This window comes from Manacus vitellinus, unplaced genomic scaffold (assembly GCF_001715985.3).
Source record: "Manacus vitellinus isolate BGI_N305 unplaced genomic scaffold, ASM171598v3 scaffold_6_pilon, whole genome shotgun sequence".
Lineage (NCBI taxonomy): Eukaryota > Metazoa > Chordata > Aves > Passeriformes > Pipridae > Manacus > Manacus vitellinus.
The window spans coordinates 9,688,748-9,712,232 of record NW_021940750.1 but is presented as its reverse complement, the minus strand read 5'-3'; the positions used below and the strand labels follow the sequence as shown (position 1 = coordinate 9,712,232).

The following is a 23,485-nucleotide window of genomic DNA, read 5'->3' as shown; positions in this document are numbered from 1 at the left end:
CCAGAGAGGTTGTGGAGTCTCCCTCACTGGAGATATTCAAGAACTGTCTAGATGCAGTCCTGTGCCATGCGCTCTAGGGTGACCCTGCTTGAGCAGGGAGGTTGGACCAAATGAACCAAATGACCCACTCTGTGATTCTGTGATTAAGAGTGGTGCTTTTGATTGTACTCAACTGTGATGTTGAGTTGTTGCAAACATGGGAGAAAATAGTTGTAAGTGAAACACTGCAGTCTTCTAACATCTATAGTCCCTAAAGGATGAAAACTAGGTTAAATTTTAAATTTAGCAAAGTGCTTGTGCAGTAGCTTGAACTCTTCCAAAATTTTCCTCTACTATTAAGCATATGTCCAGTTTCTGGAGTGATCTTTCTAACATCTGACACTAATGCTGAATTTCAAAGGAAGAATACTTTTTTTTTCCCGGAAAGGTGTCTGTTTCTGATTAGTATCAAGGCTAGGGATATTATCTTCTCCATATGTATTTATATACACATACACTCACAGAATAATACAGATTCGTAGAGGGGATTTGAGTCCATTATTGTTAATACTTTTGCTTTTTTTATTCAAAACCTGAATTAGGCCAGGTTTTTTTAAATTTACGTATACAGCTTTTTGGTCTCCAAGGAACTTACTAGCTTATAACTTTATTAAAAAAACAACTGCTAGCATGTGAACTTTTTGTAGTTGTCTCTTTGGTTTTACTGAATTTCTGATCTACACTGCTCCTGCTCTTTCCCTCTTTCCAGTTTTGCTGTCCAGGTGAGAGTGCTTAGTCACTTTCACAAATCTCTGAGCTTGATTAGAAAACCCCAAATAAACCTGGACAGGTGCTAGTGAATTATGGAGGTGCTAAACTACCCTTGTTCAATATATTTTACAATACTGATTTTATTTTGTGTGTGTGCGTGTGTTAATCCATAGAGCTTCTTCTGAAGATACGTCTTTTAGGTGAGAATATTGACCTGTGTGTCTGTATTTTTAATTTTAAAAACATTTTTTAAGTGCCAATGTCTAATTTGGCAGATCTTTGCCAAGTCTTTAATGTTTTCTTCATTAAAAAAAAGGCAGACTAGATTAAACAAATCAGATTTTATTTACAAAAATAAAGGACACTTAATCAAAAGAATTTTAAAGGGCATGTTTATTATCAAAACAGTATATGATTTAGACAGCTGTCTCAATAGAAATAACATTCCCTGCACCTAGAACATGTGCATATAAGTATTTAACAGACTTTTTCACAGCAGTACGCTTCTATAAAATGTAGACTCTTTTTGTTTGCTACAGTTCATTCAGGTAACTTAGTTAAATGAGTAACTGACATTTCACAGAAGTAAATCCTTTCTGACTTCAGTGAATTTTTTTTTTTAGGGGAAAAGCCGGCTATTTTTTTGCTTTTTATACCTTGGCCAAAACTTATTTATAAATATGTTATAAGTAGACTTTCAGAAATATTGTTTTATCCAAACCTCCTTTTTCTTAGCCCCATGATTCAAGTTATATTTGGAGAATTAAAGTGATGGCGCCAGCACATAGAGTACTCTAGAGATCTATAAAAAGGCTTGGGAATGAAGATATTGGTGCTGACATATAATAAAACCCATCTTCTTAAGCTTGCTGTTCTTAACTTTTTGTTTTAGGTGATAAACAACATTTATTTTCTGTTCCTTATTTTCTAATCTAACATGTTAAGCTGTGACCGCGGGTCCTCCCCTGCAGTTGCATACTTCTGCCCTGGCAGTCTTTTGATTAATGCATATATTGCACAGTGCTCAGTCACATTCCAGCCATTTCATAGTCTAATGGAAAAAAGGCTGCAACACTTCTTGTAAAAGAAGACTTGACAAAAATCAGTATTTGATTGCTGATTGATCTACGATTAAAAAATGGACTTATTCTGCAAAAGACCCTGACTTTTCTGTGAGTAAATGCAGACGTTAGTCTTTTACTGAACTTTTTTTTTCCTCAAGACAACCTTTCAACGGGATATAGCTAGAGATGGAGTCTTTCATTACCTGGCTTTTTTTTAAATTTATTGTTATTTTAAAAAGACCAAAACCAACAAAGAAAACCAAACTCTGCACCAAAATCTGATCTGTAATCTAGAATTTAGAAACAGGAACCTAGAGAGAATTAGGCATGCATAAAGCCAGATTTGTATGTGGTTTTATGTGTATGGTTTTTTTATTAAACAAGTGACTAGGAAATTGCTATCTTTTGAGGAATATTTCATTTCACTCCTTTCAAGCATTATTTCTCTTTTATAATTGTGCTGAGGGGTATATTTGTTTGCTTTTTTGTGGTGGTGGGAAATCACTTGGTATAAGGCTTTGGCATCCAGCAGGTGAAGCCTCACTATAGAAAGGAGTTATATGGGGAAGAGAGTACTGTGGTAGTTTGTAAGGAAGGGCAGCACAGAAGGAACTGGCAAAGTACCAAAAAGAGAATATATAAAGGTATCTAGGAACAGGATGTTTTTGTTATAGATACAGTGTAATATGTCTTTCTATATGAATTTATATCTTATGTATGTATTAGAAAGAATTATGTGTGTATATGTGTATGTATTTGAATTTTCCGATATGTAAGGAAGGAGAGACAATTCAGAAATAATGGAGTAAAATAACAACTGCAGGATGAGTTAGAAAAAGTCAGTTTCTTCTCTAGCACCTCAGTGCTTTTTGAATCCAGCAAAAGTAACAAATAACAGAACTTTGAGTTGATGTGTTTATTAATTGAATAGGTATCAATGGGAGCTATACAGTAACATCTGTTTTACACACCTTTTTTTCTTAATGCTTGAAAATAGTGCCCTTCCTCAGACTTGAGAGAATGAGTTGCAGAGATGCTTTAGTTCTCTGCATACTTCACTAGATGAGAATTTTGCCAGCTGACATCATCCTGTTTAGCAAATATTCTCACTTGCAGAGTGTTCTTTATCCTTCTCTCCAAATGATATTTCTCCCCATGTGGTAAGCAGTATATTGTGTACACAATTTCCTGGTGAGACATTGGCTACCTTAATTAGTGTTGTGAGTTGTACTGAATTTCACCAGTGGAATATCCTGCACAGCTGGTATCCAAGCTTTCTGTGCAACTACTGCCCTTTGTTCCCTTGGTGGTTACAGGAAGAAGCCCTTGACCTTTGGTGGGTAGGATGTTTTCAGCGTGCGTGAAATGGTTTTAGAGGGGGTTTTATTACTTTTTTTTGTTGTCCTGTAGACAGTAAAGAGTAGCAGCAGCTCTGGCTTGTTTGTTTCCTTTTATAATACAGAAGACTAACTTGCAAACTTAGAATCGGCAACAGATATGTAGGTATGGTTTGTCCGAAATAATAACCATTAAATTTGTTTGAAATACATATTTTATTAGGTCATATGGTTTTCATGTGCCCGTTTATCAACCATTTTTCATCTTGTTCTTGACAGTTTTGAATCTAGGCTTGTGTTCAGTGGACTGATGAATTCGAGGTTAAAAATATGTAAGGGAAACTTCTTAGCAGAAGTATTCATGTGAGTTAACAGAATCTACTATGATTTTTTCATGTAAAAAGCATCTTAGCTGATGTCTTGATAGCATTCCTAATTTTTTTAGCTCATAATGAATAAATGAAGGTTGCTAAAACTTAAATCATTCTCAAAGCTGATATTTTCATATCAGTAAGGGAGATGAAAATTCTCAGTTGATACTGAGGTCAAAATTTGGGATTTTCTTTGTTGTTCATTTTTTAAAGCCACCAATATTCAAAAGTTCAAACTTACTTGCATTTATTAAAATATAAGATAGCTGACCAGCCTCTTGTGGCTGAACAGGTTTTTTTCAGATAATGTATGTTATTTCAGGCTCAAAACATCCACTGTTTTTTTGGTCTGCTTGAGGATTTTTCGCCTGGGTTTGATTCACATTCCTTGTGTCAGGTAGTTTCTCAAGTACCTAATACTGAGAAGTGACATACTTTGCAGAAATTTGGATTGGTTTAAAAAAATATAAAAGTCTTTGAAAAGCACCTGTAAAGCATCAGATCAATTCTTGAAACTCAAGAATGTAGTACATGTGTAGTATTTACAAACATATAGAAGCTGGTTATTAAAATGTTAAAATATTTTATTGCCCCAGCAGAACCCATACTCGTGCAGGTAAAAAATATGGACTTTCCTCTTGTGTAGATAACTTTCAAAACTCATAGATGTTCATACATGATATTTTTCCATTGTTTTTATTTTAATGTACTAAGACTGAGCATAATTTTATGTTTATAAATTGAATGTAGTTAACTTATCAAACACACATTTTATAAGTAGGCAGTATTTGGCTGAGATACATACATATCTACCACATGTGGCAGATGCAAATGGAAGGGTGGATCAGTGAATATTCAGTGCATCAAGATTAGCTTAGCAAAGTGGTTATTTTCATATTGCAGTGTAGTCCCTCTTTCACATTTAGCTATACGTGAGCTGCAGTTATGGGATCTTTCACGTATTAGCAATTTCTTTTGTGGAAGAACTGCTCCTGCAATAGGAACTTAAATTTGAGCAGCGTATCAGCTTTTTTCTCTCTTCCCTTACTGACTTGAGGGTTTTTTGTTTGTTTTTTTTCCTACTTTTGTAATTCAGTTACATTCTGCTACCAAACATTAGAGTGAATATGGATAACTAATAAACTTGCATACATCACTACTGATTTAAAAACTGAACAGCAGTATAAATCTTAATATAAACATTCCTTAATTATTTATCTTGATAACTCATATGCTATTTGTATTTTGTTATTTCTTACCTAGAAGTGGAAGAACTGCTAACTTCTCTTAAGCATATCCAGCACGTTTTGGTAGACCCTCAGAGCCAAGAGGACATCTCGCTCATTTTACAGCTTGTCCAAAATAGCGATTTTCAGAATGCATTTAAGATACACAATGCTGTTACTGTGCACATGAACAAAGCCAGTCCTCCATATCCTCTCATCTCCAATGCACATGAACTAGCACAAGAGGTATGTACAGTATGCATCCCTGTGATATATGTGAAACCTATAATCATAGCTACTGCTGAAATATGTACTCGTCAAGCTTGTCCGAGTTACTGAATGTTGAATATGAAAGGAATTATAATAGTCACTGATTGCTGTTTCTGGTTTTTCCAGATTTCCAAACAGTAACCAGAAAAATATTTTGGGGGTAGGGACTCCATTTTTAGCATGGATAGATATGTAACAGAGAAGGTACTATGTTTAAACATAGGAAAAAGAAGCGATTGTGAAAATTTAACTCTCTTACCATCGATATTCTTTGTTTCAAGCGTTCAGGGATTGAGTTACAGTTCTCTCTTACTGTGGCTTTCCTCTGACTTGAACCATGGTTGTTAGATGGGGAAGCATCTCTGAAAAAACAACCACACTGGAAACAAGCATTCTGCTTTAAAGTGAGCAACATACTTAATTTCAGTGTTTTAATTACTGCTGTGATGGTCAGATTACACTTAATTTTTTTGTCTGACAGATGACAGCTCTTTTATAAGATTTGATGTTTTTTCGAAATTGTTAAAATATTCTGAGGGATTGCTCAGTAACTTTTGTCACAATTTTCCTGGTTCGTGTATATATTGCAGTGAAGTGTGGCTACATCTGAGATGAATATCTGTTTGTTAACTTTGAACTAGGTAGCTTAAATACCAGTATCAGTGCAATTCTAGCACTGTAGTTCAGCAAAACAAGATCTCAAGGCTGGATAAAGGCTCCAGCATTTAGCACTCGGTGAGTCAAACTGACTCAGGTACACTGGTTGGGGTATTTCAGTATGGCAACAGGTTGTGGGTATTGGTGGGTGGGTTTGGTTTTGTTTGTTTGTTTTAGTGTCTGGTTTTCTTTCTACATGAGGCAATTTTTTTCAAAAGATTTTTCCACTCTCCTTCCTTTTTCTAGACTTTAGCCTTGTAAGTCAACAGTATTGTAGCAAGTTTGAAGTTCTTTTGCAGAAGAAATCACTGATTCTTGAGGGACATCATTTAAATGCTATTTAAAGCTGCACTTGCTGATTAAACTGCAGCTTAGGATTTTCCTGTTTAGGTTTGTCAGTAAGACTGTGCCAAAACCAGGTGGGAGTATTTTACATATGAGCTTCCTTCCATCTTATTCATCAGCCTGTAGGCTGCTTCAGAATCCTCATTAGACTTCTTCAGTGTCTGTAAGTCTGAAGGAACCTTTTCAATTAACTTCTGTTTGTAAGCTACTTCCCCAGCCATCCACTATACTTAGGCCCAGTTTGGGATTTCATTCAATACAAGCCAGAATTTTTGAACCTCCTTTTGTAATTACAGATATAACTCTTAAGGGTTAACTCTTAAGAAAGCTGTTTTTTCCCCTTTGTGAATATGATGTCCTTTTATTTGCTACTTAATAGAAGTTTCCAAGAAGAAAATATACCTAGGAAGACTCTAGGTCTGTTTTCAAAATTTCACATTCCTCCCCATTTTTCACTACCCCTTACTTTCCCAACATATTCTTCTCTTTTTTTCAGGTGATTTGGTAAATCCTAAAATCAGAAGGTGGTGCAAAGCCAGTTTTGTGTCTCTTACCAGTCCATGAAGAAGGTTAAGCAAAAAGAAAATATTTCATTAATCCAAAGTTTTTAAACCAACACAATTTGATCATCACCTGCAAGACTATTACATAAAAGGCAAACATATCACTGCACTCATTTTGATTCTTCATCTCCCATCCCTGTCTTGTCCAGCCTTGAAATTCCTGAAAAGTCAATATTTTGCATATGTCTGTGCCCATTTTCAGTTGTAATCTAGTTTCCTAGTGATTCAGCTTCTCATGTACTTAAGTGACTTGTATTTTGCAATATGTTAAATAACATCCTAAAATGATAGAGCCAGAAACTCAGGACAAATATTTCTGTGTCTGACAGAAGTGTCTCAAGAAGGAGGAACACCTTGAGGCCTTCATTCACATCATTCTATATTTCCTTGTCTTGTCTGAATAGAAGATCTTATGTTTGCTTTTCAGATCTTTTATTCATTTTGGAAAGACTTCTGTATTTGTTATGGTAGCAGTATGGGAGGAAGTTATTTCTGCTTTAGAAAAAGTTGGTGGTGTTTTTGTTTTGTTTTGTTTTGTTGGGGTTTGTTGTTGGTGTGGGGGTTTTTTAACCCTGACAGTGTGTCTATCTTGCATGCCCAAGTTTTTTCTTGTACTCTGATTTTTTGTTGTCTTTTGCTTTTTCCATCCCTGAGCATGGGTATGGGAAGCTCCCCCAGAAAGCAATTCATTTACTTACTTCGGGGTGTTTTTGAAGAGACATTTGCAGAAGCCTGGATTTAAGATACTGATAACATCTTTATGATAAAGCCACAAGACATTACAAGGACGAAGAATAGCAGATACGTGCATGACATTAATTTTAAATGGCAGGTAGTGCTAGTGTGCATATTTTAGTGCACAGGTCATCAGTGACAGTGTATAACTCTGAAACTGTTTTGGGGTGTGTGCCCTAATTTAAAGCCGCAGACATATTTTGTTTGAGGCTATGTGCTGTGGAAGAGAAGAGCTCTAACAGGCAAAGGCAGTTTGCAGCAGGCAACAGTTTTCAGAAGGCAACATGAAGCATCCTTGCTTTTAGAACAGAAGTAATATTAGTTACGTAAGTGTACTTTTTAAAAAAATTTTCTAGTCCTCTTTTGAAATACTTAAAATGAGTAGTACACCTGTACAGTTAACTTTTCCCACTAATTCTGATAACCAGACAGAAATAGGTCAAGACTTTTCCTTTTTTTAAAAGAAACTTTAATTGAATTAAAAAGGTGGAATGAAGCACTTGAGCTTAAGGAATTTATTTGAGAAAGCTTATCTTCATGTAATGGGGTGTAGTCAAAATCTTAAATAAAAATAGCCAGTAAACATCAAGTGTAATTAAACTGATTTTAAATCCATTTAAACTTGACCAAGATGGGGGCAAGGATTATGGGAACATGGTCTGAATCTTGACCTTGTGAGAATATTTGATGCAGCATTCCAGACAGTTTATAATTTTTGACCTGTAACAGGACATACCAAATACCTTAAAGATGTTTTTGCTATTAAGTGTATGTAATAGGTTCAATTTATATAGGCTATGTTTCTAAATGTTTTGGATTTGTTACTGTTGCTTCTGCAAATTCAAGCAAATAAACCAGATCAGTACTTTTGAGGGGATGCACTGGAAGCTTGTAACTTCTGGTGTAAGTGCACTAATATGTGTACATTCCATCCAACAGTCCTGCTCACCTGAGAGTAAACAAAAACAGGATTTTGCAGGTGCAGTTAAATTCTGAATGTTCAATATCACTCCAGCACATGCCTCCACCATACATGCCTCCAAACTGTGGTGTGTATAGTGAAACCAAATTGATAGCTTTTGGAAGGCTGCTTGAACTAAAGTTAACATAATTAACAATAAAAACTAGTCTGAAGAGTTAAGAAAATACAAGCATTGCCACATATTCAGTGCAATTCATGCTTTATGTGGTGATTTGCTTCTGGAATGACAGGCTACTTCAAATTTCTTAGTCTGATAAAACTGTGGGATTCATTACCATGAGTTACAAAGGACTCTGGCATGCAGCAATACTGGTGTGATAGGTGGTGTATTTGGCAACCTAAAGCCTTCCTGGCGCTTCATTAAATAAACAAATAAGAGATGTATCTTTCTCTTAAAGAAGGGAGGAGCCAATAAAGTTTTGAATAATCAAATTATTCAAAGACGAAATTCAACTTGAATAAAGGATGTTCACCACACACAGAATAACTGGTTGGACCAGGTTGCTTTCTTTTCTACTGCCAAATCCCCAGCCTCTGACCTTGCATTCAGAAGGTCGTCTTGCTTGCAGGACTTTCAAGTTGCTTTCTGAGTAGGCTTTCCTGTAAAAAGGTCATAAAGATTGGATAAATAAGGCTTTAAATTAAGCTTCTTGTGTCTTCTTCAATAAAGGAATTCGAAGTCCTTTGAAAGTTAAGAGACCTTAAATAAGCCTCTATGAGAAAGTCTGTTGTATAGAAGACTCTTTTCTGTTTACACAGGACAACTTGTTAGTGAAATATGTCCTTTACAGAGCTCTGTCTGCTATGTGACACTCTAAAATTTACTCTGAGCCAGGCGTAATAGCTTCCTGGCTAATCCAGAGGTATGACTGAAGTCAGACATCTGTGAAACTGACTTCTTTCTGTTCTCTAGGATTTTAGAGAAATCACTTTAAAATAATTTAAATCTGTCTTCTTGTTTGGCTATTCTGAGGTATACTACATTCACCATGAGATATGCTCTAGGGATGTCAGAAGGAAGGCATTAGGAGGTTATGCCAGGTTTATTGCTAAGCATGGGAACATGTTCCACGAGGCAGTGTTTGGTTGGCTATGTGAGGATCCTGCTCCATGGAAACAGTTCATTTAGAGGCTTCTGCTAGTATTTAACATTTTCTTGACTTTTCTCAGTACTGCCATCTAGTTGCATCCAAGAGAGTTGTTAGCATTTCTGTAGATAATTGCTCCTAGGCTAGAGGCTGTCCCTTGGATGTTGCTAGATCATACAAAATGCTTTATTTTCTCTTTGAAACTTTTAGTTTCTCAATTCTCTGATGGCACGTTACCTCATCTGTAGGAGTAAAAAGCTCTTGGAAAAAACTGTTTTCTATCTCTGAAAGCTGCTGCTCTGATATGTATAATCTGCTCTTGATGTGTCTGTGTTCATTTGTGCTGTTGGACTTGTGTGCCTTTGGTCAGATTAAGCCAGAGGATAATGGTTATGGAAAGTATCTTCTTCAGCCTCACCTTTCCATAAGGAGGACTTCCCTGCTCCTGGCTTTCTCTATGAGCATACCAGTATTTGCAAGAGATGATGGCAAGGCTTGTTTGGTAACTGTATGAGACGGAAAACCTATTTTGGCAATGGAAGCTGCTTGAGCAAAACCTGTCCTTGTGTTAAGGTAGATGATTTTGGAACCAGCCGAAGAAACCAGGTTTTCAGGGAGGGACTTCTTGAAGTTTTGATTTGTACACTTGAGGCAGGAGTTCTGGATGCATTGCAAAACCTGTCTCAGAATCTTTGACCTTGATGTTGGTGGAAATAGTTTGCATAATAAGGATATCATAGTCTTCTTTTAAGGAAGAGACAGGCTTGTCACATTAAGAAATTACTCCAGTTTAAAAGCCCAGCATATTCACATAACACATTGTGATTGATTCCACTAACGTGAAATCACTAACTTTCACTAACTTTCTAGAGTTTAATTCTTTTTGTGTGCATTTTTGTGATACCTGAGCCCATTGCCAGTCTCTGGTATTGACAAATCTGTGTGATATACTGGGTACCAGCTTAGATTTGGTAGATAATTACTGAGGCAAGATGTGCTGAATTAGTCCTGTGGTGTCATTGCATGTTTTCCTGATGTGTACCAGATTAGCTTCAATCTGCAGCCATTGTAACTACATGGATATACTTTATTTTCAGTGAAATGAGTAATGGCAAGTAGAGGGTTGTGCTTGAGTAGACAAGGGAGGGTTGATAAATCACTGGGTAGATTGAGAGTTTTACTACTTGATTTCTTTTTAGGTACAGTGTGTTTTGAAACCCAGCCACCATAAGGATGGACAGGAGCTTAATGCTTTGCTGAATGCCCCTCATATGCAGGTAAAACAAAATGAAACTTCTAATATGATGGATGTATTTCTTATTGCTGTTTTCATTTGCAAAAAATAAGCTGTCTTGGGCTGACTGGGCAAGGATGGATTTTATGCCTCAACCTTCATTTTTCTAGGATGAGGAGTTTCCAATTTCCAGAAACCAATGAAAATTTCTAATCAAGTGTAGTTTATTATTATATTTAGCCCTTGCTACAGTCTACAAGTTTTACAGGATAATTTGCACATAAACAATGTAGCAGTTGATCAGTAGCAACAGGGCAACACATGAGCTGCTTTGCTTATCTATGTTTTTACCTTTGACAGCTGTTTCATGCTTACCATAGGATGCATAAAGGGACTTTTGTCCTGGGGTGGTGATGCAACTGGTTTTCACTGCAAAACTTATTATGTCTGAATCTGCAGTCACATACATAGTAAACTGGTGTCTGGGTTTTTTTGTACAGAGAAGCTAGAAGTACAGTCACAGTTGTGTTCAAAATTGCTTTTTTATTATTTTCCAATTTGAAAGAAAAGTTTTGAAAAGCAGTAGGTGCTACATAGCTGTGATAAATTATTTTTTTTTATTGCTTGAGTCAGTTTACAGTATTCTATACCCTGCAGAGACTATTGAAATTGCAGAATTTCATCGAACTGTACTATTTTGTATACATATCAAGTGTGACATTTTCTGTAATTGAATTGATTTTGTTTAACACCAGGCACTTTTACTGGCTCATGATAAAGTTGCAGAACAAGAAATGCAACCAGAGCCTATGACAGATGAAAAAATTTATGAGAATGTTGGTGTGTACGGAGGGGAGACGGTTAAAATAGTTCGCATTGAGAAAGCTCGGGATATTCCATTGGTAAGTACTGGTACTCACTAAGCTATATGTAAAGGAAGTAAGCTTTTTTATCCTTTTCAGATTGCTATGAAACTTTTGGAATTTGAATATGAAGGTAATGTTTGACTTGTAAACACTCTTCCTCCTTCCCTCCAAAATGAAAAACAGTCACAGACGGTAAACCTGTGTTTAACTTCATTTAGCAGTAGCCATATGAACGTGTAAAATCTGTTCAGCTTCTGTAAGCTTGGATTTGGACAGATCTTCTTGACATGAGTCACTATACCAAGCTTGGCTGAAGGGGAGCTTAGAGCCTTGTGCCAACTGGGTGTGAGTTTTTATCGTTGGTTGGTTTCTGGTTTTGGTTTGGTGTTTTTTTTTAGTGATATCATCTTCTATTTGCATCTTTCAAATGAATGTTTCCTTAGGACTATGTTTCTAAAAAAAATAATCTTATGGTGCGGAGCAATTAAATTCTTCAATTTTTAGTGAAGGAGTTAAGCAGTGTTTTTCTGAATTGGAGCATTGGGTGTATACATCTGAGCTCTTAACTTGCATTTTATTTCAGCATAGTTCCTTCACTGTCTTGGAATATATACAATAGATGGCTTTGAGTTTTATATATATAATAAATTCAGAATGTGTTGCTACTACACAGGGTGCTACTGTTCGCAATGAAATGGATTCTGTTATCATTAGTCGAATAGTGAAAGGAGGTGCTGCGGAGAAGAGTGGGCTGTTACATGAAGGGGATGAAGTTCTGGAGATCAATGGCATTGAGATTCGTGGAAAAGATGTCAATGAAGTTTTTGACTTGCTGGTAAGTTGAAACACTTCTTATTTTCTGTGCAACAAATAGTCATTTCATAAGTCTAATGCCTGTTCACTCTACTTGTCATTTTACTCATATTTAGCTTCAAAAATATTGTCATTCTAGTAGCTGGTGTTTATACATAAAGGGCCGTTTCAAGTTTTCTTTCTGATGCATAAGATGATATTGATAAGTATAATGGCAATTATCTGCAAAAGTGAAGCCCACAAATGTGGAAGAACCAAGCTATTATCTTTAGACTTAGTTCTAGTGATTTCTAAGAAAACCTTTGTTTAGCTCTGAAAAGCCATGACTTTTCATCTTTGTCTTTGGTTGAGTCCACAATTAATAAATGTGTGGCTGTGTGATTGTGGTAGTGTGTGGCTGGGATGGAGGTAATTTTCTTCATAGCACTTTATATGATGCTGTGTTTTAGGCTGATTTTAGACTGAAACAGTGTTGATAAGCACCAGTATTTTAGGTATTGCTGAACAGTGCTTGCACAGTGTCAAGGCCTTCTCTGTTTCTCACTCTATGCCCTGCCTGGAAGTAGGCTGGGGTGAGCACAAGGCTGGGAGGGGACACACTGGAACAGCTGACCCAAATTGACCTCAGTGATGTATCTTGCCACATTATTTCATGCTGAGCAGTAAAAACTGGGTGGTGAGTGACTGCTTTTGCATTACTAGTTGGGTTGGGGTTTTTCTCCTTCACTTGTTAAACTCTCTTTACCTTGACCCATGAGGTTTTTTTCTTGCATTTGATCTTCCAATTCTCTGCCCATCCTGCTGAGAAGCAAGAGTGCATTAGCAGCTGATAAGTGCTTAAGTTGCAAGCCAGACCAGACTTAACCCACCACAAATTGTATCACATGGGATCTTTACATGACTAGACTTCTTATTCTTTCCCTCCTGATAAAAGCCCTTTTGTCTAGCAGTTTGCTAACAGAGACGTTTTTCTGTTCATTACACCATTCATGACAAGAATTCAGTTGAAAAGCAGCTGGGCAAAACTGCAAGCAAGAAATCTGTCAGGAATCAGTAAATGCAGAGGTACTTGTTTTCAAAAAGGTCCTGTGAGACAGAATGTCAAAAGCTGGCAATTACCAGTATTTTCTGTTGCCCAGTTGCACTTGCTTTCTGTTTTCCCTGGCACCTACTATGGATCAGTGTCCAAGATGGGACACCTGGAACTTAACTATGAATCTGTTGTCCAAGTTGGCAGCAGGCAAGACCATTCTGTCCAAGTGAAAACAGATGCAAATGACAATTCTTTTTGAAGTTAATTTATAACTTTGACACAAAACATTGGAAATATGAACAAGCACTTATTTAATAGGGTTCTTTGGGGGGAAAAAGAGAGGAAAAATACATTTAGTAAATCTTCAAATCACTTAGTAGATTTATGTTCTACATACATACAGAATCAGGAAAAGACCTGGGTTCTGCTCTAAGTTGTGTCATTGTAGGAAGAACAGGCAGCGATATCCATAGATGAAATTGTCTTATGGTACACTAAGACACTAGTTTTTAATGGACAATTTTCATCTTCAGTTGGACTTTTTTCTGAAATTTGCTGATAGAATTTTTCAGCTAATTCATGCAATGAGGTCAAGTGGAAGGAAGTAGAGGAAGAAATGTGTGGAGTTTGGAGGTTTTTGTCAATTGTTTTTAATTTTTATGCTGTTTAGAAAGATTCTTACAGTTCTTTGAAAAGCCTTTAATGTCCATGTGTTTTTTGGATCAGAGATACCTGAGATTCTTTATATTCTGTAATTGTCTCTGTTTCCATCTGTTTGGGTTTTTTTCAAGCCATATTTAGCTATGTCCTCTGAAAATAGTGTTGTGTAGGTGATTAACAGGTAATTCAACTCTGGCAGTTTAGTTCTCTGCAGAGAGCTTATTCTGCTCCTGAGCAGCTCCTGCAGCCTAGGGTAAAAAAATAAAAGGTTTAAAGCCACAATACATTAGCATAAGAGAAAATTACTTGCTGAAAATTAAAAAAAAATAAACATAACCTTATGTTTATATTTCTTTAAATATATTTTTAATACAATTAATTTAAAATAATACTTTTAATTCTTTATATGTTGTCACTTGTATTTTTTAATGTGGAAATAAAGTTTTAAAATACTTTAGACCCCCCCCCAGAATACTTAAGCACTGGAGAAGGAAATTACTGACCTCCTTAGTTTTGCCTCATTACTTTCTAGTCAAATGATAATAAACTACATGTGACTTTAGACTATTCACATGATCAGTGTGAGATTATATGCATTCTTCATGGAACTGTGCATGCTGACTGAAAATAGTGGATTTTCCTTTCCCGCAGCCTCATCATGTTATGTTCAGTTACATTTACTTTTTTTAAGCCTTAGGTCTGAATTTTTTGAGATACATGCATTTTGCAAGGGTGACTACAGTGTTGATATCAAGTACTTCACATGTGCAGGATTTGAGTATATTAGTTAAATTTTTAAACAGTGTTTTGCATTCTTTAATAATGCTAACAGCATAAAATCGTAGTAGAAATCTTTAGATTTGAATATACTGTTCCATTTAAACAATTCTAGAAAAATAATATTTTTAATATATTTTTTCTTCCCAGTGTAGATCCACTTGTTGGTATTTTTGAACAGAACAAGAGAATATTGTTATCCATTTCTCCTGAGTCTCTGCTTGACAGAATTCCAGTTTCACCATTTCAGATAGAAGCAGTTAATAGAATGCTAGGCTTTTAAAATCTTGAGTATCAACATTTGGCTTTTTAGCCTGACAGAATCACTGCATCTGTATTTGTACTATGTATTTTAAACCAGTTAAGGGATAGATGATGCGCTGTTAGGAGCAACCCTTTATGGGGATTTTTAAAGCATTTCCTAAAATAGATTATTTATTAAAATTCCTAAGGTTAAATCATATTTTGATACTGTATATGAAGAGCCTATTTTTCCTCTCAGGCCGACATGCACGGTACTCTGACCTTTGTATTGATTCCCAGTCAGCAGAGCAAGCCACCTCCTGTGAAGGAAACAGTTGTAAGTAGCTCTACATGTGTTCTTGTGCTTGGTGATACATAATTTATTTTACCAGTAATGTGTAGAAAGTTCTTCACTAGGTCATTTACATTGTGGAACAAAACCAAAACTTAAACATTTAACTTGATTTGTTACCAGACTGACACCTGAATTAACTGTTGAAAATTATTGATGTCTTAAGCTGAAACTCTTAGTATGATTTTAACTGAGTTTCTAAAATAGGAAGAAGTTGTAAAAGTAGAACTTTGTGTGGTTCTGAATTTATTTTGAATTTACGAATTTCTCTATTTTATGTATATATATATATATATGCATGTATGTATTAAAAGAAAATGGATCAATGGAACTTGCAAATATGCTTTGAGAGGAAAAGTTTGTATGCTGGAAGCTTTGTTTATTATCTTTTTGTCTAACATACTTTTCTTGAGATGGTTTTAACAGTTTGAAGAAAAAATGCCCAGACATTAGTGATTGGTGACAAAATACTGTACAAGTGAAACTTCACTTAAAGCCCAGGATATTAGTTTCAGTCTGTGTGTTTATTAGGTATTTTAACCAATTAGAATATCTCTGATAATTTTTGAATGCAAAGAACTTAAAATCAGTAGATTGGGGCGGGGGGGGAAGTTGCCTCCTGAAATGGTGAGGAAATTTCATGGAGTTTAGAATTACCGAGAGTTAAATTCAAGCCTTTATGTCCAACCTAGCAAAAGTGTGTCTTTTCCATTGCTAACACAGGTAATGTTTTCATTCCAGTACTCCTGTATGCCCCAGATAAAGTTTGCATTTTATAGAATCTTGGAGGTTTAAATATATTAGAGCTCCAGTGCAGTCAAGGAAGAGGGGGTGTAATTCTTCAGAAGTCACTGGGGTGGTTTTTTTTCTGATTTTACATTTGCTCTCCCACAGATACATGTGAAAGCGCATTTTGACTATGATCCCTCTGATGACCCTTACGTCCCCTGCCGAGAGTTAGGCCTGTCTTTTCAAAAAGGCGACATTCTCCATGTGATCAGTCAAGAAGATCCAAACTGGTGGCAGGCTTACAGAGATGGAGATGAAGATAACCAGCCGTTGGCAGGCCTTATCCCTGGTAAATAAAGCTCTAGAAAAGGCTTGACAGTTCTCATAGCCACAGGAGCTGTCAGGTTTTCAAAGAACTTGTATACCCTTAAATATCCATTGCCTCAAATGTCTGTGACACTGAACCTTTTGCATCAGAGCCTACTGCAGGTTATTAAGTCACTTAAAAGTTGACTTTTTAAAAGCATCGCTGCGTTATCACTGTTAAACCAGAGTAAGGCTGCTGCTGCCACTGCAGGTCACCTTTCAACAGCTAATGTCCTCTTCCTTTATTCCTCCACCCTGTGGGGACTCTGGATTCAGAGTTCCCTCTGGCTGCAGCAGAGACAGGGGACTGTAACCCAGTTCTCTGGAGTTGGGTGCAGCTGTGAGGTTTCTTACTTTGTTAAAACTACTTGATACAGTATCTTTTTTTTGGTGACTTTTCTGTATATTTTCACTTACCAAAGGGCTTTAGTTGTTTGTAACAGTCAGGCTTTCTTTTTCATTGTTGAGGGCCTTCAAGTAACAGGGTTTTCAGAGTTTTGACTTCAAGTCAGTTTATAATTTTTGCATTGCAATATTATTGTGCTCTAGTCCATTTAAGATCTGCTCATCGGTTAAACACAGCAAGCAAGAGACTTTTCAAATTCCATAAAATATCCCACTGTTACTTTATGATGTTTGAATAAATTGAGAGAAACACTGATTTAAATATAGGCTAATGTTTTTAAACTGAAGTTCAAAATATTTCATATAAATAGAACACAATTGACATACAAAAATAGTTAGAAAACCATAGCATCATAGTGGGAAAGTGTAGTCTTTCCAGGCTACAAATGCTCTGCAAGTCTTTCTTGATTAATATGTTTTTTAAGTATTAAGTTTTGTAGTAATTTTAGTTTCTCCTTTTAAATTTTAATTTCTCTTTTAAATTTCTTTTGTATGTTTTATTCTACTGGAACCTTCAGAGATGTAAAAGCTTAGGAAAAAGTCAAATGAGTAAGTCATTATGAAAAAGCATGGACGTTGTTTCTAAATGTTAATGGCTCTTGTGCTTTTTTGGGTTTTTTTAATGCATCAAGGAAAAAGTTTTCAGCAACAAAGAGAAGCAATGAAGCAAACCATAGAAGAAGACAAGGAGCCTGAAAAATCAGGTTGGATATATGTTTTCCAAGGGAAAAAAAATCTTTTATGGAGGTGCTAATTAGTGATATATATGGAACCTTGTCATTGTGGAGTTGTAGAAAATTATTCTGGTTTTTTGTAATACAAATGGGATGATTCTTTGAAAGTCTTCATGTAATTATGGGTCTGAATTTAGCACTTAGGTGTATAAATCACGTGGGATTTTTCATAACTGTGCAATGTAATTAGGATGATGTAGGGAATTTGGAAAGCCCCTTTTTTTCTTAAAGAATTTTATCTGCCATGACTCAGTTTAAGTTCTTGACATGAGCATTTGCTTAATACACCAGACCACTGTAATCAGCAGAAGGTTATTATGCCTTTTCAAAACTGCAGAATAAATTCTCCACTTCAAAGATCAAGATAGAGGGTAGAATAGGAGGATTTTTGCTGTATGGGTGTTTGATTATGGTGATTTTTGTTTTGGAAATAAAATTTTCAGGAAAACTCTGGTGTGCAAAGAAGAACAAAAAGAAACGGAAAAAGATTTTATACAATGCAAATAAAAATGATGGTGAGTAACATGTTTTCCACAATATGTGTACTTATACACATGTAACTATAAAAGATTCCATAACTAGCCTTGTGAAAACAATTGCTTAAATTCAGGATATGATGTTGGAAGTAATAGCTGATGAAGTTCTCTGTGAGAGCGGTAGTATGTTTTGTTATAGCATTTAGTGAAAGATGTAAAAGAGGTGACAGGATATGTAGGGTCATTTAGTGTCTTTAATAAAGGCCAGATTATAGGGGTAAAAAATAGATAGCTTTTTAGGCATGGAAGCACTCATAATTTTACAATGGTGAACTAATTCATTATGGTTTTGTAATGTCATCTCACTCTGCATAATTAAGTTTAGTAAACAAAAACCTTCTCCACAAAGATTTTATAGGCTTTTTGTACTATATTTTTACACAAGTACTTTGGGATTGGGATGATTTTTGTTGTTGTTGGGTATAAAGTGTTATTCTTATACTAGATACTTGTTCCTTGGCAAGAAAGTTGTTTCCTGAATTTATGCTACTACTTATGTGAGTAATAGTAAGTGAAGACACATTTTCTTTCCCAAGAAAGGGAGAAAAAGAAGTCTGATCTTACTGAGCAAGTGATGATCTTTGGGGTTCTGTTGCTTTGGTGACTCAGAGATGCTGGGCAGAGAGTTCGGGAACTGCCTGAAACTTTATACTGCATGACAGGCAGTACATGCAACTGTTAGCAAAGTATTTGTGACTGGTTTATTGTTCTCTCTCGAGATTATGACAATGAGGAAATTTTGACCTACGAGGAAATGTCACTGTATCATCAACCAGCAAATAGGAAGCGGCCCATTGTCCTGATTGGCCCACAGAACTGCGGCCAAAACGAGCTGCGGCAGAGACTTATGAATAACGAAGTGGATCGCTTTGCCTCCGCAGTTCCACGTGAGTTTGACAGGCAGATAAGATTCTGTGTTCTAAACATTGTCTGCAGACAAATCCTGTTGGGTTGAAAATAGTAATTAGGATCCTGGGGGCTGTGAGCAGTATATATTGAGCTCTTGAAAAATGGGCAAGGAAAGTGACCTCTTGTATGGCAGAAAATAGCTTTGGTAAGTTAATGCAAATCCAGTGTCTCAACACATTATAAGGCATGCATTTATTCCAGTTTGCATAAAATTGGAGTGAGTTACAGAAGTGTAAAAAAGAAACTAGTATATAGGGCAAAGAATTTTTAATGTCCTGCATAAATTTAAGTTTAGGTGGCTTTAGAGCCTTTCCAAACTACTTATATTTCAGTGATGATTATATTTTTAATGTCTCATGTACCCTAGATTATGTTTACAAACAGCTTAGCAATATATATTGTTATAAGCAACTAATGGCTGTTTTCACATTCAGATCACAGCTGCACAGTTAAAACTATTCCTTTCGTAGTTTACTACTTTTTTACCCTCTAGATAATGTAAGTGAAATCTTTGAATTAAGTCTGACGACTTAATCTGACCATCGACATTTATTGTATAAAATAAAATACATGGATTTCTTGGATATTTCATATGTTGGTGGGGTTCTTTTTGCTTGATTAGCAACATTTCTCCTAAGAGAAATGCTGATTGCTTTTCTTCAGTTCTACAGGTGTATCACTCTCTCAATGTCTTTTTTTTTTGTTGCTCTTGCTTGTAGATACTACTCGGAGTAGGCGAGAGACTGAAGCAGCTGGCAGGGATTACCATTTCGTTTCTCGACAGGCATTTGAGAGTGACATAGCTGCAGGGAAGTTCATTGAATATGGAGAGTTTGAAAAGAACCTCTATGGTACTAGCATAGACTCCGTGCGCCAAGTAATCAACTCAGGCAAGATATGCCTTTTAAATCTTCATACCCAGGTATGGCAAAAATGTTGCCTCTCGTGTTTAAATTGTAGAAGCTGCTGTGAGAACCTACAGAGCTCTATTTGGTTTATATAAAATGAGTGTGTTTTCAAGGTCCATATTTATTCCAAGTTTTCTTTTGGTGATGTTCAGTTGACTGTACAGTGTATTATACAGCCTTCTTGTTCCTTGCTTGTAAATATGCACATCTTTATCCACTACAGGTATTAGGGGCCTTTTCACCAGCTTTAAGTATCTGGAAACTATCTGAATTAAAAAGATGAATTAAAATAAGATTTGTGTCTCTCAGTCCTCCAATTATTCTGTGAGCTCTGAGGTTTTTGAAGACAGAGAGGAAATTGTTTGTGATTATACTTGGAAAGTGTTTTTTGGGACTGTTAATGCAGTTTCCAAATCCAGTTCAGGATTAAAGTATATGACATCATTAATATTGAAAAGCTGTTTAGCTGTGACCTTTTGGTTATGGAGAGGAAAACTGTGCTTGCAGACCTCAACTTGGAAATTTAGTCAAACATGGGAAGAGGCAGAGTCCTGGAACACAGCCCGTTTTCTGATACACACAATATGTGTGAGGTTTGCTGCTGTTGTAGATCTGCAAAAGAAGCCCTAAAACTCAGACACATCAGCAAAGTCTGGTAGTATTGAAGCTGTAATTACTCAACAATTAGTCATCACCAGTTGGGACCATGTGATACTTTACTAGAATACCTTGTGGGTATTGCAAAGCATGTCATAAAGTGAAAATTCACAACTCTTTAAAAATTTGTTAAATTCTGTGGCTAAAAAATCTATTTCAGAGACAAGTTGTTTGTCCTGAGACACAGAGAGTAGGCCTTTTGGAAAAACCGAATGACAGTTTGTATTTCTTTACTTCCTGTCTCTCAATATAAATGTAACCTGACAAAACAAAATGCTATGCATACCGTAGTAGTGTATCTGATACTTGTATTTTAATCTTCAAACAGAAAAGGTTGAACTATAGTCTTTCAAGTAAACTGTAGTATGTAAAGACTCTTCTCTCTGTTCAAAGCTGATACCATTCCTTAGCATTCTAAGGACACTTACCTCAATGCAGATGACTTTTTCTTTGCTTTAGGATACCAAAAGATCAGTTCCTTCAGTTTAGTTAAGGATAATATTCTTGAACAAAAGTAAATGTTTCAGTTCTGTGAAGCTGAAAAATGTTGGAATATCAATTTTGTAGGAAAAGGTGGCTTAACTGTGAGTGGTGATGATAATACTGTTAATTAATTATATTGCTGTTAATATATTGTACAATTTTCATGTTTGAAGAGTATATTATCAATTATAACATGAATAATGCATCATTAAATGACCTTTTCATGGGTGGAACTGTTAAATATTTAATAAATCCTATTTCTGCAGTCGCTGAAGACACTACGTAACTCTGACTTGAAGCCATATATTATATTTGTTGCACCACCTTCACAAGAGAGACTACGAGCTTTATTGGCCAAAGAAGGGAAAAACCCAAAGGTAAGGTGTCCTACATGTCTTCTGAAACCATGTTGGCTTTGGTAATAGTGTGCACTTTCTTTGGAACTGGGACCCAGTAATGGTCCTGACAATTACCACTGCAGTGAAGCAGTGTGGTTGGGATCTGTGTGTTCCAGGTTAGTAGGCAGACCATACTAAAGGAAGGGTTCAGGATGCTTTTGTCTAATGTGATGCAAGAGGTATTAGAAACAAAAATGCACTGCTAAATCAGTAATCCTGGGGCACAAGGTCTGTGCATTGGGATCCCTGCATTCGGGTACCAAAATATGACCTTTTATTTCAAAACTGTGGAAAACCCAGCTTTGTCCTCAAGTAAACCTGGGAATAATTCTGTGGAGCAAAGGATTACTGTTTTTCTTTTGAGAATTTACCTGCCCTTGGGAAAGCATTTGCTTGAAAATTCGAAACTATTCAGATAAAATTATTTTAATGCTTGGTCCTGTAGGATCATTTTTCATGTTCAGCCAGAGTCATACCCAAGATTTGAACTTATCCAGTTAAGATCCAGTTTAGTTACTGAGAAGGTAGTTCTGCAGAATGGACTCAAAAGCCATAGATTAAACCAGGACATGTGAAAGCTCAGAAAATTTCTTTATCAGCTTATGATATACAAAGTGCTTATTGCTAGGACAATGAAGTAGCTTTTCAACTGAGATCTACCCTGCGGTGGTTGCTGGGAGCCCTTTGCTACCATGGTATCTTCAGAGTACTAATTGAGCATAATGTGGTTCATACTGAGGAAAAACAATCTTCCCAGCATAACTCAGAGCAACTCCTGACATGGCTGTTGGTCAGGGATCAAACCTCACTGTGTTTTGTGGCTGTGTTGTTTTGCTTACTTGGATGCAAGATCTAGAAGTCCATTACAGTCCAAGTGTTAAAAGAGAGGGATTTTTCTTTTTTCCTTCCCCCCCTCACCCTTGAGTCAAATGGAATCATAGTCTTTAAATGGGTGTGTTTCCTCCTTCATGTTTATGCAACTAATGAAACTTTATTTTATATAAACATTGCATCTTATGTAGGTTCTGGATTCTTACTGCAGTAGTCAAGGAATCCATTTGCAATAAAAAGGAATACATTTCTTGGTGTTAAAGAATGCCTGTTTTCTTTCTGATTAATTGTATTGGAGTTGTATTTATTTCAGGGGGGTACATGCTCTCATGTTAAACCCCCTCCCCAATAAAGAAAAGGGTATTTCTTGGATGTATGCCTGTATGTTACTTTGATTTTATCAAGAGTATATAATGACTAAGAAAAAAAATCTTGAAGGCCTGAAGTCCTTTTTGAAATTATCCTTTCTAGAAAATTAACTCAAAAATTATACCTGAATATTCCTTTATACAATAGAAAACTAAGTTGCAGAAGAGGAAAATAAACACAACTCTAGTAGCTAATTGTAAAAAAAAAAAAAACTGAAGTGAAGCAAAACATTTCTACTTCTCCCTTTGTATCATTTATCTACATCTGCAATATTCTTGCTTTTGACATAGTCCCTTCCAGCTCCCAAATGGTGGTTTTCATTTTTCTGCAATGTTATTCACTGGGTGTTATGGTGATTTGGTCAGCTTAAACATACAACTCTCCCTGTGGTTCTCATTGCTGTTTGTTGAGCAGTTTTCACCAATGACAGCTGTCGCCTTCGGCTGTTTGGCATTTGTAGTGCTGCACCTTCAGAGGAATGTTGTCTTGTTCTACACCATTCAGCCTTTCTCTCACACTATCTCTGCCACCTCCAGTCTTTTTCAGAAAGGATAATGAGCTTAGCAACCTCACTTATTTTTCAGAAACATGATTTAAGAACCTCAGTAAGATCAGTGTTGTGCAATGAGCAGTGCTGGATCTTCCTCATTTTCCTCAGCCGGGGGCAGTTATTTACAGTTTGCCACTTAGGGCAAATCAAACAGGATTGTCTTGAATGTCCTTAGCTTTCAAATATGTATCATGGTTCAGTGTTACTGTAAACTTTTCCATAGCCAATAGCAACACCATGAGAA

At 36.1% G+C, this 23,485-nt stretch overlaps 1 protein-coding gene across 1 annotated transcript in view; it reads left to right on the top strand.

Moving 5' to 3' along the window:
* The window catches only part of MPP5 (membrane palmitoylated protein 5), a 29,454-nt gene that overhangs the window by 2,805 nt on the left and 3,164 nt on the right, over nucleotides 1–23,485 (top strand). The window contains exons 2-12 of the mRNA XM_008927108.4: nucleotides 4,786–4,994; nucleotides 10,588–10,665; nucleotides 11,378–11,524; nucleotides 12,162–12,323; nucleotides 15,274–15,351; nucleotides 16,261–16,444; nucleotides 17,499–17,570; nucleotides 18,044–18,115; nucleotides 18,856–19,023; nucleotides 19,765–19,967; nucleotides 21,360–21,470. Coding sequence (XP_008925356.2) covers nucleotides 4,786–4,994; nucleotides 10,588–10,665; nucleotides 11,378–11,524; nucleotides 12,162–12,323; nucleotides 15,274–15,351; nucleotides 16,261–16,444; nucleotides 17,499–17,570; nucleotides 18,044–18,115; nucleotides 18,856–19,023; nucleotides 19,765–19,967; nucleotides 21,360–21,470 — 1,484 coding nt within the window. The remainder of the gene's footprint in view (nucleotides 1–4,785; nucleotides 4,995–10,587; nucleotides 10,666–11,377; nucleotides 11,525–12,161; nucleotides 12,324–15,273; nucleotides 15,352–16,260; nucleotides 16,445–17,498; nucleotides 17,571–18,043; nucleotides 18,116–18,855; nucleotides 19,024–19,764; nucleotides 19,968–21,359; nucleotides 21,471–23,485) is intronic.